At 44.2% G+C, this 16,197-nt stretch overlaps 1 protein-coding gene across 1 annotated transcript; it reads left to right on the top strand.

Moving 5' to 3' along the window:
- Window positions 1-1,607: 1,607 nt before the first annotated feature.
- Window positions 1,608-14,957, top strand: LOC125947409 (uncharacterized). The gene is made up of 4 exons (XM_049672081.1): window positions 1,608-1,850; window positions 2,967-3,035; window positions 3,561-3,672; window positions 10,424-14,957. Exons 1-4 carry the CDS (start codon window positions 1,700-1,702, stop codon window positions 10,527-10,529), a joined length of 438 nt encoding a protein of 145 aa, XP_049528038.1. The 5' UTR covers window positions 1,608-1,699; the 3' UTR covers window positions 10,530-14,957.
- The last annotated feature ends 1,240 nt before the right edge of the window (window positions 14,958-16,197 follow it).

The following is a 16,197-nucleotide window of genomic DNA, read 5'->3' as shown; positions in this document are numbered from 1 at the left end:
TGACACTATAAATGTTCTATGTTCTTTCTCTTCGCTGCCGCAGACGTCGCACGTAGCACTTTCGGTCATTCCAATCAAAGCACAGTACGCCTTCGTGAAAGCCACTCCCAACCACAGCCAGTATAGAAGCGATGCCTCACGTCGGTGAATCCCGGGTGGAGGTCGGAGTTGGAGCGAAGGGTTCAGTTCGTGTAGCCCGGTGCGCCTTATATTTGGGGTGTTCCACTCTGTTAAAGAGAGCTTGCGTGCCAGGTGACGAAGCTGCCTTCCAGCGTCTGTCCTGGAAAGAGGAATGGGAACGCTGTGTTGTTTTTGATGTGACTCTCGGGCAGCTTTGTCTGCGAGATTGTTTCCACTGATCCCGCAATGGCCAGGTAGCCATTGGAAAATAATTTCGTGGCCTTTCTGTTTGACGTCGTGGTGAGGTTTGACAATTTCGTACGTTAGTTGTTCGTGAGCTCCACGTCGGAGAACTGCCTGCATACTTTGTAAAGCCGGTCTCGAGTCGGAAAACACGGCCCATGTACCAGGACTCTCTGCGTATATAAATTGAAGTGCACTGCGCAGAGCCGTGAGCTCTGCAGCCGTGGACGTCGTGACATGTGAGGTCTTGAATCGCATTTTTACTCCTCTCGTCGGTATAAGCTATAGTGAACTAGAATATACTAGTTCTAGATTCTAGTTCACTATAGTATAAGCACAGCACCGCCAGAACTGGTCGATGTAGAGCGTCGCAGTGGAAGACCTACAAAGCCACCGATGAGGTTTGAGATGCCCAGTACGTCTCTCCCGCCAGTTGCGCTCGATCCCAAAGCAGCATTGTGCAAAGAATACTTTGAGGCGATCGACCGCATTGCGAGCGAAATGCGGCCACTCTTCGATCAGCCTGGCCTGGAGCAGCTAGTGAAATTAGAAGGCACGCTGATTGACGCCGCCAGGGGAAGACAATTTTCGGCGCAATCTTATAACGGTTCGGAAAGCGAACAGTTATAAGAACGCAGTGCCCTATTAGAGTGAGCTAACTTTATTTATTTATTTATTTATTTATTTATTTATTTATTTATTTATTTATTTATTTATTTATTTAATTTGTGACTGAACTAGGGTGGGTGGTTGAACCGATCGCGTGCCTTGTTAGGATTGATGGCCAGGTGGGACTTCACAAAAGGCCTTGGTTAGCAACACATTATTTTAGGTTGTCAATGTTCAAAAAATTACATAGCATCAACCGCAAACAGCGCGCACTAGTATCCAACACGGCAACAAACGAGTGAAATCGCCTCGTAGCCCATAGCAGACGGCAAGGAATCAATGCAAGACTTCAATTTAAATTTTGATTTAACCACAGAAAGATGCAGTGCAAGACAGCCAAAAGTGTTTCTTTCTTCCTTTCTTTTTTTTTTTTTTTTTCTTATTTTTCGGCGGGAGAGCGAAGGGTGAATGGGCATGCAATGCATGGAGGAAGGAAAAATTTTTACCTCCATGATGCAATGGACAGATAACGGATGTTTAGAATGCTTTGGCCATGCTTTGGCTTTGGCTCTGGCTTGTAGCAGTATACAAACAGGACGCTGCGGGACGCTTTCGTTGGAAACGCGGGTCCACGGTGTACGTGGTCGCTCGGCGTGTTTTTTTTGGCAGTGTTTTCCGTGATTGAAACAATAATGTGACTGGAGCTCAGTGCGTAAGGTTGGCAAGGATGCCTCGTAAAACTTCGCCAAATATTAGTGACAGCTGCAATGTCGTGAATTCGAGTTTCTCGGACCGTGCGAGTCGCTATGTCCCACTTGCCGGACTACTGGTGGTAGTTCTCCTCATATTCGTCCACACTGTCGTCTATTACAGTAAAGGTGGCATGTCGCTTTTCTTCATATTGATATTGTGAGACTGTTCATATGAGGTGCGACTACGTGCAGCAGCTTTTTATCGAAGTAGTCGAGAGCGGACGGCATGCTTGTGTTCAGTTGGGCCTGCGATCATGTTTGAAAACTCGTTTAGCTTTAAACCTCCCTCTAATATGCGTGTTTCTTGTAAGCGTTACGTTTCCTTGATTAAATTCGTTGCACTCATTACACCAGAAATGTGTCTGCTCAAAGTGCAGTGCGTTACTAGGTCAACACCGGGAGTCCTACATGCTAGGAGTATTTCTCTTCGGTTAGACCTATCTGAGCGTATCTGTGCATAAACTTATGCCAAGCTTAACGCTTTCAGGCGCCAATTAAATCTGTTGGTTTAAAACTTTCTTTCACCGCATTTCTTACATCTTCTGAATCATAAAAAGCGTACAACTGCAGAATTGATTGAGAATTCTCGATTCTTTAGCGAGTGTATCAAGTTTACAGAATATGGACTCCAACCAAAAGCTCACTACAGGAACATCAGAAATGAGAACATCAACTATTTCATGTCTAGAAGACTTTAAAAGCACCTATCCAGCCACTTGAACATCATGCCCGATGCAACACAATGTGGTAACCAATGAAAGTGAACCAGCTGTATACAATGACATACTCGCACCGAGCAAAAATGCCCAACTGTCTACCTTCCCATTCGTTCTACTAAATCATTTTTCACATGTTATTCAAACTTACAGCCAGTTGCAGTCGGAAGTGTTTCAAGATGTATGTGACACATTTTAAATATCATTACTTTCATAAATGCTTTTGCTGTTGATGCACAATCTTGGTATACACAGCACCTGAAAGGGTTAATGAGAATTTGCTCCAGTACTGGTAAAAGCATATTTTTTGCCATCCTTATATTGCTAACTTGATGGTTTTGATATATTAGTGCATATTGTCCAACATGTGTGACTACACCAGGCAGGCAACTGTAACAATGGGGGCCCTGGCCCATGAACTTGAAGGCTAAGTTGTTTGGCTCCAGCTTAAGATATTACATATTTGTATACTTGGAACTATGAAAAATCGTAATGCTTGCTTGGTATTTTCTTATTATTTTTCTAGAAAATGGTCTTCGAACTCACAACATCTACTCATACTTCGAAGAGCTGGTGAATTCGATCGCATCTGCAGGTAATGGTCGACAGTGTTTTCTTATTAATGCTGTAATAGTAGAGTTTAGTGATGGCAACTCGCGTCTTTTTATAGTTTTTTTTTAGATTGGGTTATATATTGCTTAATGTAATATTTAGTCTTGCTTGCTTGATCTTTAGACACGTAGCAGTTCTGTGTGTTGTCATTATGCTGAGTTGATTGTGTAAACTAATGAGCCAAATATCCAGTTCCCATTTACACCAGTACATAAATGTCTGAGTGCAACTCTGTAGTTCACACTTATTAGGAACTGGTCACTGAAATGATCACTTTTGGGAATCACTTTTTAAATTGATTGGCTAGACCACCGAAGATTTACTAAAAAACAATGTGGGCAAGTGAACCACAACAAATTATTGCACTGTATTTTTTATCACTTTGAAGTTTTGCTGAGCGTTCAACTTAGGATATAACTTCTATGCTGGGTAATTGTAGGGAAGAAAGCATTTATTTTTTCTGTATTAAATAATCTTTTGTCTTTACTTTTGTGACATGAACTCGCAGATCAATTTTGGAGAGCTACTTTATATGGAATTGGAATTCTTGTCACAACATTTATGATGGTTCACTACAACAGTAGAATCCCCGGAGTTGAGCCACCACTGCCATGGGACAGGTGAGTGAGTTAATATGATCTGTATTTCTATCGCCTCAATAATAAAAATCAAGAGTAGCACACAAATAAGGACAGTTATCTATAAGGTATCCTGCTTTCTGTGACATTGTAGTTGCTCATCCTATAATAATATCCAACAAACTTTTTATGTAAATTATTTGGTTCCACACTGGTTTTTCAGTAATCATAGTCCTTAGACAGGACGAAATTTCCGCTAGAGTTTCCGTCTTGAAGAACTTAGCTGGCTTCCTTTGTGGCATATATTTGCAGTTAGGTAGACTGTGTTTTCCTTTTATGGGTGTATTTCTTTTTGTGTGTAGTTAATATGCAATATGAGACTATGTCATTTTTTGCATAATAGACGCATTTCATAATTGAAAAGAAGTCTAGGGTTTGACGAAAGCTCGTCTGGCGAGGAAAGAACATGGCTGTATAAATGTACACTCGCCAACTGAAGAACACAAAAACAACAGATTGACGTTTCGGCACCCAGTACGGGTGCCTTGTTCACAATGAACGAATGCATGGTGATCTTTATTATATATGCGTCAGTATTATATATGTTACGAACGCATATATAATAAAGATCACCATGCATTCGTTCATTGTGAACAAGGCACCCGTACTGGGCGCCGAAACGTCAATCTGTTGTTTTTGTGTTCTTCAGTTGGCGAGTGTACTTATACAGCCATTTTCTTTCCTCGGCAGACGAGTTTTCGTCAAACCCTAGACTTCATTGCACTTCGCGAAAAGCATGAACGGTCCACCGTAACCAAGATTCGACAGTTTGCGTCCCTCAAGTTGAAGTTGGAATCTTTTCAATATACCGACGCATATATAATAAAGATCACCATGCATTCGTTCATTTTGAACAAGGCACTCGTACTGGGTGCCGAAACGTCAATCTGTTGTTTTTGTGTTCTTCAGTTGGCGAGTGTACGTTTATACAGCCATAATTGAAAAGCCAGCTTCCCATGAGGGGGGAGGGGGAGGGGGCATTTTGCCAAGCTACTAATGGCGCGCTAGTTTTCGCTCAACTGGTGCGTACAAGCACACTTTGCTTGTCTTATGACATTGAAAATCTACTCATCAATCTCACGATGAAGCCATTCACAAGAGACAAGCCCCCAGCATGCGCAGCTAGCACTTCGTCTTCATTTGCACCATGACTGGTGTTGCCATTTGTTGGGTAAATAAGCACATTTGACAATTAGGAAAGGGGCTTATTTATCAAGTAACACAGCGCAAAAATGACACGGACAAGAATGAAACAGGCAATGGTACAGTGCCTGTCCTTTGTGGTTACAAAGTAACCAATCTAGAATATAACACTTTGGTGAACTTCAATTTGGACAAAGTGAAAGACATGAAGCTTGAGGAAGAGTGTGTTTGTGTGCAGTTTTGCTGCAAAATAGAAAAGAGTCACGGAGACGGTCGAGCTGTTTGGTCAAGCTTACAAAACTGCATGAGTCGAACACAGTGCAATGAATGGTACAAGAAGTCAGAACCTGCGTCTGTGATTATGCCACACTTATAGAACCTTTGCCATCAACAGACAACAACCATCTAATTTGGAATTGGTGTGCAATCGTGCCACGAAAGCTTGACTGACAAAATTTTGACATGTAACATCAATGCAAAGTTTGGGCCTCATTTGTTCACTGACACAAAAACAGCACTTAGCCTCCTGTGCAGAAGCTTCCTGTGCAGATGATAGTGAAAGTTTTTTGCTAACAATGGTCACAGGGCACAACATATGAATTTTTTCCTATCACATTGAGACCAGGCTGCAATCACAGTGGGTGGATAAAGAATCTCCCTACCCATAAAAAGTAAGAATGAGTCTACCGATCAAAATGATGTTACTTGTGTTTTTGCTACAAAGGCATTGTTCATTTTGAATATGTGCCAAGAAGGCAGTGGTCAACAAATAGTTGTACCTCGACATTCTGGGGTGTTAGAGATGCTGTGTGCTGGAATAGGTTTGAGTTGTCAAGAGCCCAGACACTGATGCTTCATGACAATGCACCAGCTCATGCCTCACCTTTCGTTTGCACCTATTTTGCCAAGCATCACACACAACCATTGTTCCTCACCCGCCCTATTCTCATGACGTAGCTCCCACAGACTTCTTGTTTCTACAGCTTAAGGGGGGACATGGGTTGTGGAGATTATGTCTTGCATCTTATGGCCAAATCTGATGAAAATAAACAGGTTTGCTTAGTTTTTCGTGCTGATTTCAAATACGCAATAATTTTTCTTGTAGGTACATTTGTTCAGGAGATACACAAATCTGGCACTCTATTGTTTTCGGAGAAAATGAAAAAAAAAAAATAAACTACTCAGTAGAAAGGGCATATTATTTCATAGCTAGATACTATAATATGCAATAACTGCAAGGCTGCAAAAAGTTTTGAAATTAAATAATAATTAGCCATTCTGCAGGTGATCAAATTTCTTTCCTTGTCCTATGGCTACCACAACAAAAGAAATTAATAAAATTAAAATATACATGTGCAGAAATGTAAAATTCTGCTCTCAGAACATTGTAATATGCAGATTAGGCTGTCTGCTAAAGAAAGAATTATTGCTCTAGCTGTTCTAGATCATGAGATATCACTCCGACAATCTGGTGAAGTCACCCAAAAACAAGTTTTGAGAAAAGTGAGAAAACATGCAAAACCTTTTTTATTTACAAATTTACAGCTGGAACAGCTCAGTAGGCACCAGGCATATAGTCCTGCTGACTTCCACCCCATGTGTGCCACCTTTTCAGAGACTGGCGAGAGTTTTCTGTTGCTTTGCGCTTCTTAGCTGATGCTGCCATTCGACGCCTATCTTTCTCGGCCATGCGGCTGCGACTTTGCTGGCTCGGATTTAAACACAGTTCTTTCATTATGTCCCCTGAGGCCCTTGCATTGCCTGCATTAAACTTTAATACTGCCTCTGCCACAGCAGCCTCCACCATGAACAAAGAAGCGAGCCGGTCTTTTGGCGCTAGTGCCCAGATCATTGAATGCAAGCTTTCGTTGTTATTTTGCGTTTTCCCATGCTGGGGGGGGGGGGGGGGGGGCAGCGTTGAAGCAGCTTCTTATCTGGGAGACGTTCATATATATGGGAAGTAAAGCCTGACACACATGAGGAGGAAGCTTTCGAGGATGTTTTGGAACAGGCTCACCCTTGGCCACTGAAGCATTTTGCTTGCACCAGGAGTTTGGGCCTGGTGGACAAAGAGTGTGATTAGCCACATCATCGTTTGATGTAATGTGATGATATGTGGCCATCATTGCTCTGAGTGGCGTCTACATCTCCTTTGTGGGTCTTGAGAGCCCATCCATAGTAAGAGGTTAGCTTGGAGGTTAGGTCTGCTGTCAAACGGCTTTTTCCACCAAGACTCTCATGTCCAGGGCCTTTGTGTTTTGCCACCAAGTTGCGCAAAGCCGTCCCCATGCGCATTTGCGTGTGGTTCACGCAGTCCTCTTTTTCAATTGGGATATACCCGTACACTTCATCACCCTGTAAAGCAAGATAACTGCGGCTGTCCCCGTCACAAAGTACCGTTGTATACCGCAAATTGTGCCGCTCCAGTGATCGCCTGAAAAGGATGAGGGCAGCTTCCACCTCCATCTCCCCAGCTTTCTTATTAGTGTTCTTCTGGCACTTGTGGCCATCCTTCCACGCTCCATAAGAAGGGTCACTCTCCTTAGGCCCCGACTCGCACCCAGCACAGAAATTGCTCAACACAACAAAGTCGAGCACAAGTCCGCTGAACAACTCGATCACGGTGCCGACGCCGATATGGGACGTATGACCGCGGGTCATCCATGACCCATCATACGACACCGCGATGTTCCCGATGTGACCCACGTTCAGTTCGGCGTAAAGTTCATGAACCAACCGCGCGCAGTCGCTCGTCAGATTACGCGCCGTGCGATCGGCCACGGGCATCAGCTTCGTCTTGACGTAGCTCAGCCACGTTTTCGTATGAAGAGCCCGACGGCTGATGCCCATCAACTAAAAAATGTCATTGAACGCGGTCTGTCGGTTCCCCGTTGCCTGCATGGCACGCGTAGCCAAGACGTTCGCAGCGAAGGGGTTCATTCGCTCAGTACTATCAACGCACGGCGAGCTCCACACTGACGTAGTCTCTCCATAGTTCGCGCACATAAAAGACAGCTTCACAGCGAGTCCGTATTCCCGCTCGTCTCGGACGATTTCTAATGCACCACTGCAGATTTTGCACGTTGCAAACGTTAATAAAGTGTTCACGGCACTCAAATCCACAATTGTAAACGTAGTCCCATCAGCCGGGCGAAGTGCATTGTCGGTACTGTCACCCACGAACTCGCGTTTCCTCTCCATCGTTGGAGCGGAAGATAACGCCGATAGCTTCGCTTTGGCTTTCGGCGCTTCCTCCTCCAGCTCAGAGGGTTGCTGGTAGATTGTATCTTGCCTTACGTGAGCAAAGGTCGAAGGCTTGGCACCAAGGCAGACGGAGTTTTAATCGCAGTATCCACAGCAGCCGATGCGGTCATTAGGCCTACCATTGCTGCATCGACGATTTGGTCATCGGACGCTGAGGTTGTGGCGTCCTGGGCAGTTTGCGGCGTCGAGCAGCGTTCTTTGAAGTTTTCGATGAGCGTCCGTCGCACTTTTTTAGAACCAAAGTTGTGCCGCGTGCGAAATTTGCGCTCCGTTTTTGACATCGCGGCACGCTTGCTCGCTGACACTGGGGCAAGATGGCCATGCAGTTCCACCGATCGGGAGGCAAGCTCAAGTCACGTGTGCCATGTGACGAATAGGAGGGCGTTTTAGTACCTTTTTTTTGCCGCCCATTTTTAAAGTGGCCAACGGCTGAATGGGGCCCGTTCTGGCGGGAATTTGAAGGGAAAAAGCGGCTCTTTCAAGTGAGACCAAGATGTCTGCGCTAGCACACGTGGAAGAGGAGGCGCGCATTTCGGAAAATATGCCGTTTCAGCGTCAGTTTCGCCTGAAATTCAGCTAGTACATGTCGTATAAGGCGTCATTGCGGCTAAAATATTGACATTATCGGTATGAAAATTACAATATATAGGTGCAATAATAGCTGTACATTCCGACAATGCAATTTTTAAAAATCAAGTTTTTTCGCGACTTTTGGTCGCCACAACCCGTGTCCCCTGAACCATGAAGGGACACTTATTTCAAAGAATGGAGGAGATTCAAGAAAATTCATCAGAACTGCGTCATATCTCAGAAAATGAGTTTCAGGAGGCTTTCCAAGAATAGAAGAGCCACTGGGATCAGCACACTTCAAGGGGAAGGATATAACAAAGGCAATTGTTAAACAAAGTAAATTTTTCATAGCAAAAGTTTGGCTTCATTTTGAACAGGCCTCATGGTGTTGTGTTGTACTTGCACATTGTATAAATGCATCATCAACCTGTTAACAAAACTAACACTACTTCTTCGTTCACATGAAGTTATAATGGAACAACTCCTTTTGTTCTTCCTGTCTCATTACTCTATGTTTCCTAAAGATGTTTGGCATGTACATGTAATGCATTTGCATTTCATTCTTTGTTTTGAGCTTGTGTTCTTATTGCATGAAATTATTTATTCATACACTTATTTGTGTTTATTTGTCCCTTGTACAGAGTACAACTGCGGCTGGTACTTTGCACACAAAATAGTTTTATCAATAAGTGATCCACTGTTGTCATAGTCATCTGTGTGAGATGTTTTCTACAATAGTTGTGCCTTTTTCCCTCCCTGTCACAGACCCCATGAATGAGGCGCAGACGCCGGACCAAATTCCAAAGCCGACTTATCAGCTTCCGAAAATAATCCCATGAAAGCAAGGACAATTAAGAATGGGCCCTCTGGTGTGCCAGCGAACGCCAGTTGCTGTCCAAAGACCGAGTCAGAGCCCAGAGTTGTCAAAACACAACAAAATATATTCTTCACACAAGGCAGTTACACACACACTTGCACACTTAGGCTAGACACAATACAAATCAGATGGGTATTAACAAACACAAGAAAATAATTAACGACAAGCACTAAGAGTCCAACACGTAAAGTACAAAATAAAAAGGAGCACTAAGTGTCCAATCGTATTCACCAGTGTTGGTCTTGGAGTCAGACGATCTCGGCGTAGCTCGGGACAAATCTCGAAGAAGGAACTTCTTCCGGAAATGCAGACGCTCGATGAACTCGTCGACTAGCTTGCCGGGGAATCCCCTTCTACAGACGCTCGGTCTTCACGTTATATCACTTCACCGGTGCGGACTGAACTCCTCTGAACTCCACTGTGGATTCTCGCACGGCAGTTATATAGCTTCCACAGGCGTTCTCGAACTTTCCTATCGGAGTCGTGATCTGGTAGCATGGCCAAAGCTTGGGAACCTTCGAGTCTTTTCTCGTAACTTCGACCGCCGCTGTCGGAGTGTTGTCGAGGGGGGGGTGATGACTCATGCTGTTGGCGCACGCTCACGCTGTAGTTATCTCTCTCGACTCGCCAGGTGAGAAGGTGTCTCGGTGCACGCGTGTGCTCTCTCCCTCTCTGGTTAACGTCGCTTCGTCAATGCTCTTCTAGACATCGAGGCGCCGTTGTTCGTGTTGCTGTTTGAGACATATGTGCTCTCCCCCTCTGTTGAAGTTGCCGCGGGGCCGGCGTGTTCTTTCGCTCGCTTGCGTGACTCGCGGCGCACGCTTGGATTACGCGCTCTTTTGTGACACTCCCTCATTCTGTTCTTTTCTTATTTTGCAGCCCTGACGGCCCTGTCATCACTGTGTCATATGCAATGTGTCCCTTGATGGGCCTGGTGACATTTGTGTACTGCCTTATGCCTGACCTTTTCACCTGGACTTTGTAGTCATAAATCCAGTCCACAGTATTTTGTATATAAAGTAGTACAAATTTTAGGGCACCAATGTACTTGTGTAACCGTAACTAAATTTCAGAAGCATATCGTCATACAGTGTCATGCATGTACCATGCCATCCGTTCTAACAATCTTAGCAAAACCTGGAAATCTGATTGTTATAACCATCTGTTTTTGTATGCAGCCAGATTTCATACATCTTGAATATGTCATATAATAGAGAAAGCCTGTTGCTATAATAAACTTTAGCAATTACAAGTAGTATCATAAAATGACTGCACTGTATTGCAATGCACTGAAATAATTTACTTCTGATTTAAAATTTATTTGAAGCCTCGATGCTGAGGTACAGAAGCAAGTGGAGATAGCAGCCTGATGAACCTTGTTTGCAAAAAATTGCCAAGGTTCTTTAATATTTGTTTTATGTAGTCATGAAACTTTGCCATAATGGTATGGGAGAGCTTCACTAATGCTTAAAGCAGTCGTGGTGTGATTCGATGCCATTCGAAGGGCAGATGTCACCGGTAGGAGCACTCTATTTTTGTGCAAGTTTTCATGCAGCTAATCAAGGTTCCTATCGTGGTACTACAGAAAACTGTGAAAAGTGGCATATGTAACTGGGCCACAAGCAGCACCATTCTTTAATGCCGAGATGGGGAGCATACTGAGATCACGCATTTCAATTATGACTAACATTGACCATTACATCAGCATCAAATTGTGAAAACATTTAAAAACGCTTTGAAACTGCCTCTATTAAATGACAGTTCACAGTGTACATATAGTTCCATGCAGCTGATCACATCTTTCTTGTAGTTCATAGCCCTAAATGGCGCAAAGTATACTGTACTACCAGGGCTGCACAACTCAAAACCAGCAAGGGCTAAAACCAGCTTCTCTGGTAGCCACACAGGCTGTACGTTAGTGGGAGACGTTGCATCTATTGTTTGCAGAAAGACTGTCTGTTTGGTGTCATGACACTTGTTGCTTTCCATAGCACATTTTTTAATGTCGTGTTGGTTATTGAAGATGGAAGTCAGCTCTTGTTTAGAGTCATCAAAGAGAGCGTATCCACATAGGCGTAGGTGCTTCTGGAGACATCAGTTTCAGGACATTGTTAGTGATCTCTCTGTATTTGTTTTTAGCAACATTCCCATAAATTTGGAGGGGATGCTGCTTTTGCATGCCTTTTAGCTCCGGTGAAGAGTGCAGGTAGATGGAGTGCAACTTGCAGTGTGTAGTCACAGTCTTCCACACACACTCAACAAAAGCATCTGTTTGCAAGTGCTGCCATCCACAATCATACAATAAAGAAATATTGGAAAACCGCATGCGCAAATAATGCAGTCTTGCTGTTGGCAATTTGACAGGCACATTTAGTGGTAGTGCATCTTTCTTTTCTGCTCCATCAAAAGATCCTATGCCCCCACACCGCACCGAAAACGGTTCATACCGTGTAGTTGTTCTACTGAATGTCCATGGTGTGTATCGTGTTTGGCAACAAACTTTTTTTTTTTAATGTGCTCTTGCTCAGATTGAAGAACCAGCACACCATGGGAGTCCTAACTCGACCGCAGACCGCTAAAAATTCACTCGTATGTTGTGCAGCCCTTCTTTATACAGTCTTTGACATTAGTTGAGCTATGCATGTAATGGATGAGCAGAGCTCTTTAAATTCAAGATGAGTGGAAGACAGTAAAAAATGTCATGTTGTTTGAATTGTGTGCAATTGTATGTTGAATTGTTTGAAACCGAATCAGTTGCTGAGGCACAGCTACCCAACAGAGGACAGTTATTATACCAAATGATGACGGAAGGTTCATGACCAGTAAAATGGTATTGGAGTTAATTGCTCTCACTTCTTTTTGAGTTGAAAGCTGTATAATAGAGCTGACATACCATTTCAGTGCATGAATTCCTTTGCATTGCATAAGATTTGTTATAAGGTATTGTTTCTTTCTTTCAACCCTTTGTGTGTCATTTTTGTAATAAGCCTTCTAGCATTGCTGTAAATTCACACTTTAGTCAGTGACAACTCAAGAATGCAGGATAGGTTCCTCCCAAAAACCCATGATGCACCTGCCTTTGATCCCTCTTCGTTTTAAGAAATGGTTCCTTTACAAATCCATGAGCATGAAGAGAAGTTGCACCAGTTGTTCAGCAATGATGGGCATGCCGCAGTCATGCACCACGCACACAAGCAGCCAAAATTTCCCAATGTGAGGATGCAAAAGACAGCTTGCAGCAAAAGCGGGTCATTTGAATAGGCCATTTGACTGTTCACCTGTACAAAGTGCCCCTTGCCAACACCATCGCACTGCCGAAAAACACCACGAATGCCCAGCTGATCCCTTCACTGATGTGGGTGTCACTTGCCTCTGACAAACAAAAAGCTCCCTCTTCTGGGTGAGGAGTTTCACAGGGGCGAATTGCTTGAGGAAAGCAAAGGCAGGGACATAGATACTGAGGGGTCTCAAGTGCTCTACAGGACAGGAACGACAGCACATGGTAGTGCAAACAAACAAAAGGGCATTTATTGTACCTTGTATACTTTAAGCCAGCTAACTGAACCAAATTACATTGCGAATGGAACACGCTGAGGAATAGAGGGGGTTTGACTCACCATGCAAGGATATCAAGTGAATAGGTTTGCCCCATGCTGAACACTCATGCCAAAGTCGTCCGCGGGTGAAGTCTTACGGGGAAGGTGTTTGTGGGTCGGTCCCACGGAGTGCACCATTGAGCAAGGTCCCGCAGCCAAAGAGGAAAGAAAAAAGTTCCTCTTTCACCCAAGTATATATGCCATCATGTGGCACTAGCATTGGAACACAGGCGCCATCTCTCGTACCACTGTGCAACTACACCGACTTCTGGCATTGCACATGCTACAGTATAGACTACTTATAATGTAACCGCTTATAGTGCAGGACCGGATATAGTGCGGTCTTTTCAGACTCCCGTTAATTTTCCCATAGCACTCCATGTATACACGTACCACTTATAGTGCAGTTGCGGGAAACGAAATACCGGTTACAGTGCGGCTGCCTGGGAGTACGGAAGTCAGCGGAGACGGCGAACGCTCCCCTCAAACGGGCGCCTCAATGAGTGCTCGAGGAAGAAAGACGAAGTGGAGGAGAAGGGCACGTGGTGCGAACGAACAGCCAGTGAGGCTGAAACCAGAATCTTGAGTGTGAGTCGTGAAATATCATGGCGCGCATCGCGCCACGAAACTGCCAACGCCGGCCAACGCTCGCTTCACGATAACGGCAGTAAACGCAACTTCAGGGAGCGGGCGGCGCCGGCACATCACAGCGAAGAGCGCACGCGGAGACCGTGGAATGTGAGGGAGGAGGGCGGCAGGGAAGCAGATTTCGCCTCGGCAACTCCGCCGCTTCGGTGGCTCCCCTCGCCCTCCCTCGTAGCTCCCTCACTTTCGACTGTCACCGTGCGCGCCCGCTGCTTCAGCCGGCCCGGCGCCAGCTCCCCGAAGTTTCGTTTTCTGCCGTTATCGGGAAGCGGGCGTTTGCCGGCGTGGGCAGTTTCGTTGGCCAGCCTGGGACAGGACAGCGCCGCTGCTTCCCTCTGCGCCGTAGCCGCAGCGTGCAAGGTCAACACGTGACTAAAAAGTAGAGGAAGCATAAAAGAGAAAGAAGGGTTCACTACCATTTTCTACGCGTGGCTGAGACGTCAGCACGTACACGCATGTTCCGGCCCAACGCAGAATCGGCGACCTTGCCATTTGAGAGAGGGTGAAATTTCCACCGCATATTTTTTTTTTCGTTCGCGCGCGACATTGAGGGGTTTCTCTTAAGCTTTTACTCTATGGCGGTGCCGGAGCAATGCCGGCGTGAGGCGCCGCCGCGTGATTTGGTTCGAATTAACGAGATTCGACTGTAAATTGAATGCAAACGTTCTAGCCGCATTCCTCGACTGTCACATACGCGTGACGGCTCGATGCACATGTTTTGCATATGTGCGGGCCTTGAAAATTGTTGCTTTGGTTATAGTGTGGATATTCGCGACTCCGGCGACTTACGTTATAAGCGGTCTACACCATATGGGGAAGCCGGATTCTAGGAGACGCAAGAGCCATGCGGGGAAAACAACATCAGGGAACGTGAGAGAGTCTAGTGTCCCCACAATACAAAAATGATGATGGAAAGAAAAAAAAGGCAAGATGATTTGCGGGCATAATTTGTACACATCCCCTTCGAAAGGCACTTGCTGCTGCATTCTTGATCTGTTACTGACCATAGCTATACATTGGCATGTTTTCATGACAGCATGTTGTGTTTCTTAAAAGGGGCTCTTTTATTAGCCCATCACTGGGTTTTGATACTCTACAAACTTTGATCTCTTTTTGTCACACAAGATTTACTTCTGTATTATTGCTGAAAATAAAAGCCACTATTCACCAGTTTCCTTGTACTGGAGGCTGAAGCATGTTCCTGTGTGCATGAACAGGCAAGGCACAATCATTCATGAGTGGTTCGTGTTTCTTGGAGTAGGTTAAAGGAGGGTCCAGAACTAAAAACATCTGCTGCGACTTCAAAATGAAAAAAAAAAAAAAAATGTCATTTGCCATCTTGTCCAATAGCATCATAGATGACCTTGCATGCATAATTGCCAATGTGCTCATGCGAACGTTCTAGGCATAGCACATAGTGCACCTGACTTACTCTGGTACCACAAAGCTCACTTGTGACAAAAAAAAGTGGGGAGTGTTCCAGTAATTAAGATGTGGCAGCTCCAGTGAAAGGTGTTTCAGGGCCGGTATTTTGTAGCGATGCCTTTCCGGTAATAATGCCTTTTCGCGCTTTGCACGCTTTGTCAATGGTCAGAGCGACGGTCCGCCCGCATTATCAACGGGATCAGCTGGCCGTGAGCGGTGGATGATATGACTAGAGTAGAATAAGTCATAATGCCTCGCTACAAAATCACGGCCCAGAACTGCTTTTATGGTTTGGTAAGTGCAGATTCATGAAGTGAGCAGAAGACGCCATTCTATATTGGCACATATTGCTTCAACTAAATAAAGCAAAGCCTTCCTTGCAAATTTGAAGGTGTAGTGTACTACGCTGATTTCTTTTATGATAAGGGCACAGTCACTTATAAATTAAAAATACTACTGTATTTCTATTTTTTTTTCATTAAATCCTGTTAAGAAACAGCGTGACCTATTATTTGTAAATATATCCACCTTTCTCATGTAAATGCATTTTTCTATAGTTAGAGCTTCTTCACATATATGTATATCAGTTCTACCGAGATTTAAGACTGAAAATATAAAATATATCTTTTTCACTATAGTAGGTAATTTGGCCAAGACTTGCCTAACTTTTCTGTCATTTGCTTTTTGCTTAAATACAAAACATTATACTAATTATTTAAGGAAAATATGGCTGCTGGTCTCGGTTGTCATTGAGAGTAGATCTAGATATGTAAGGGTTTTCTGAAATACGCTTCTTATATATATTTTTTTTCCAACACCATACAGGACCAATGTTCTGAACAATAATTACAGCACTTAATACGTGAAAATAAAAACGGAAACCCTGCACTGTAGATTGTATACCAGACTCAAAGAAAATGCATCCCATTGCCCACTATGAGCTACATAAACTGCTATTTACATTTACTGTGTAACCGTTTTGTTTTT

Source organism: Dermacentor silvarum, chromosome 1 (genome assembly GCF_013339745.2).
Source record: "Dermacentor silvarum isolate Dsil-2018 chromosome 1, BIME_Dsil_1.4, whole genome shotgun sequence".
NCBI lineage: Eukaryota > Metazoa > Arthropoda > Arachnida > Ixodida > Ixodidae > Dermacentor > Dermacentor silvarum.
The sequence above is the reverse complement of the archived record's forward strand: the minus strand, read 5'-3'. Positions and strand labels throughout refer to the sequence as shown.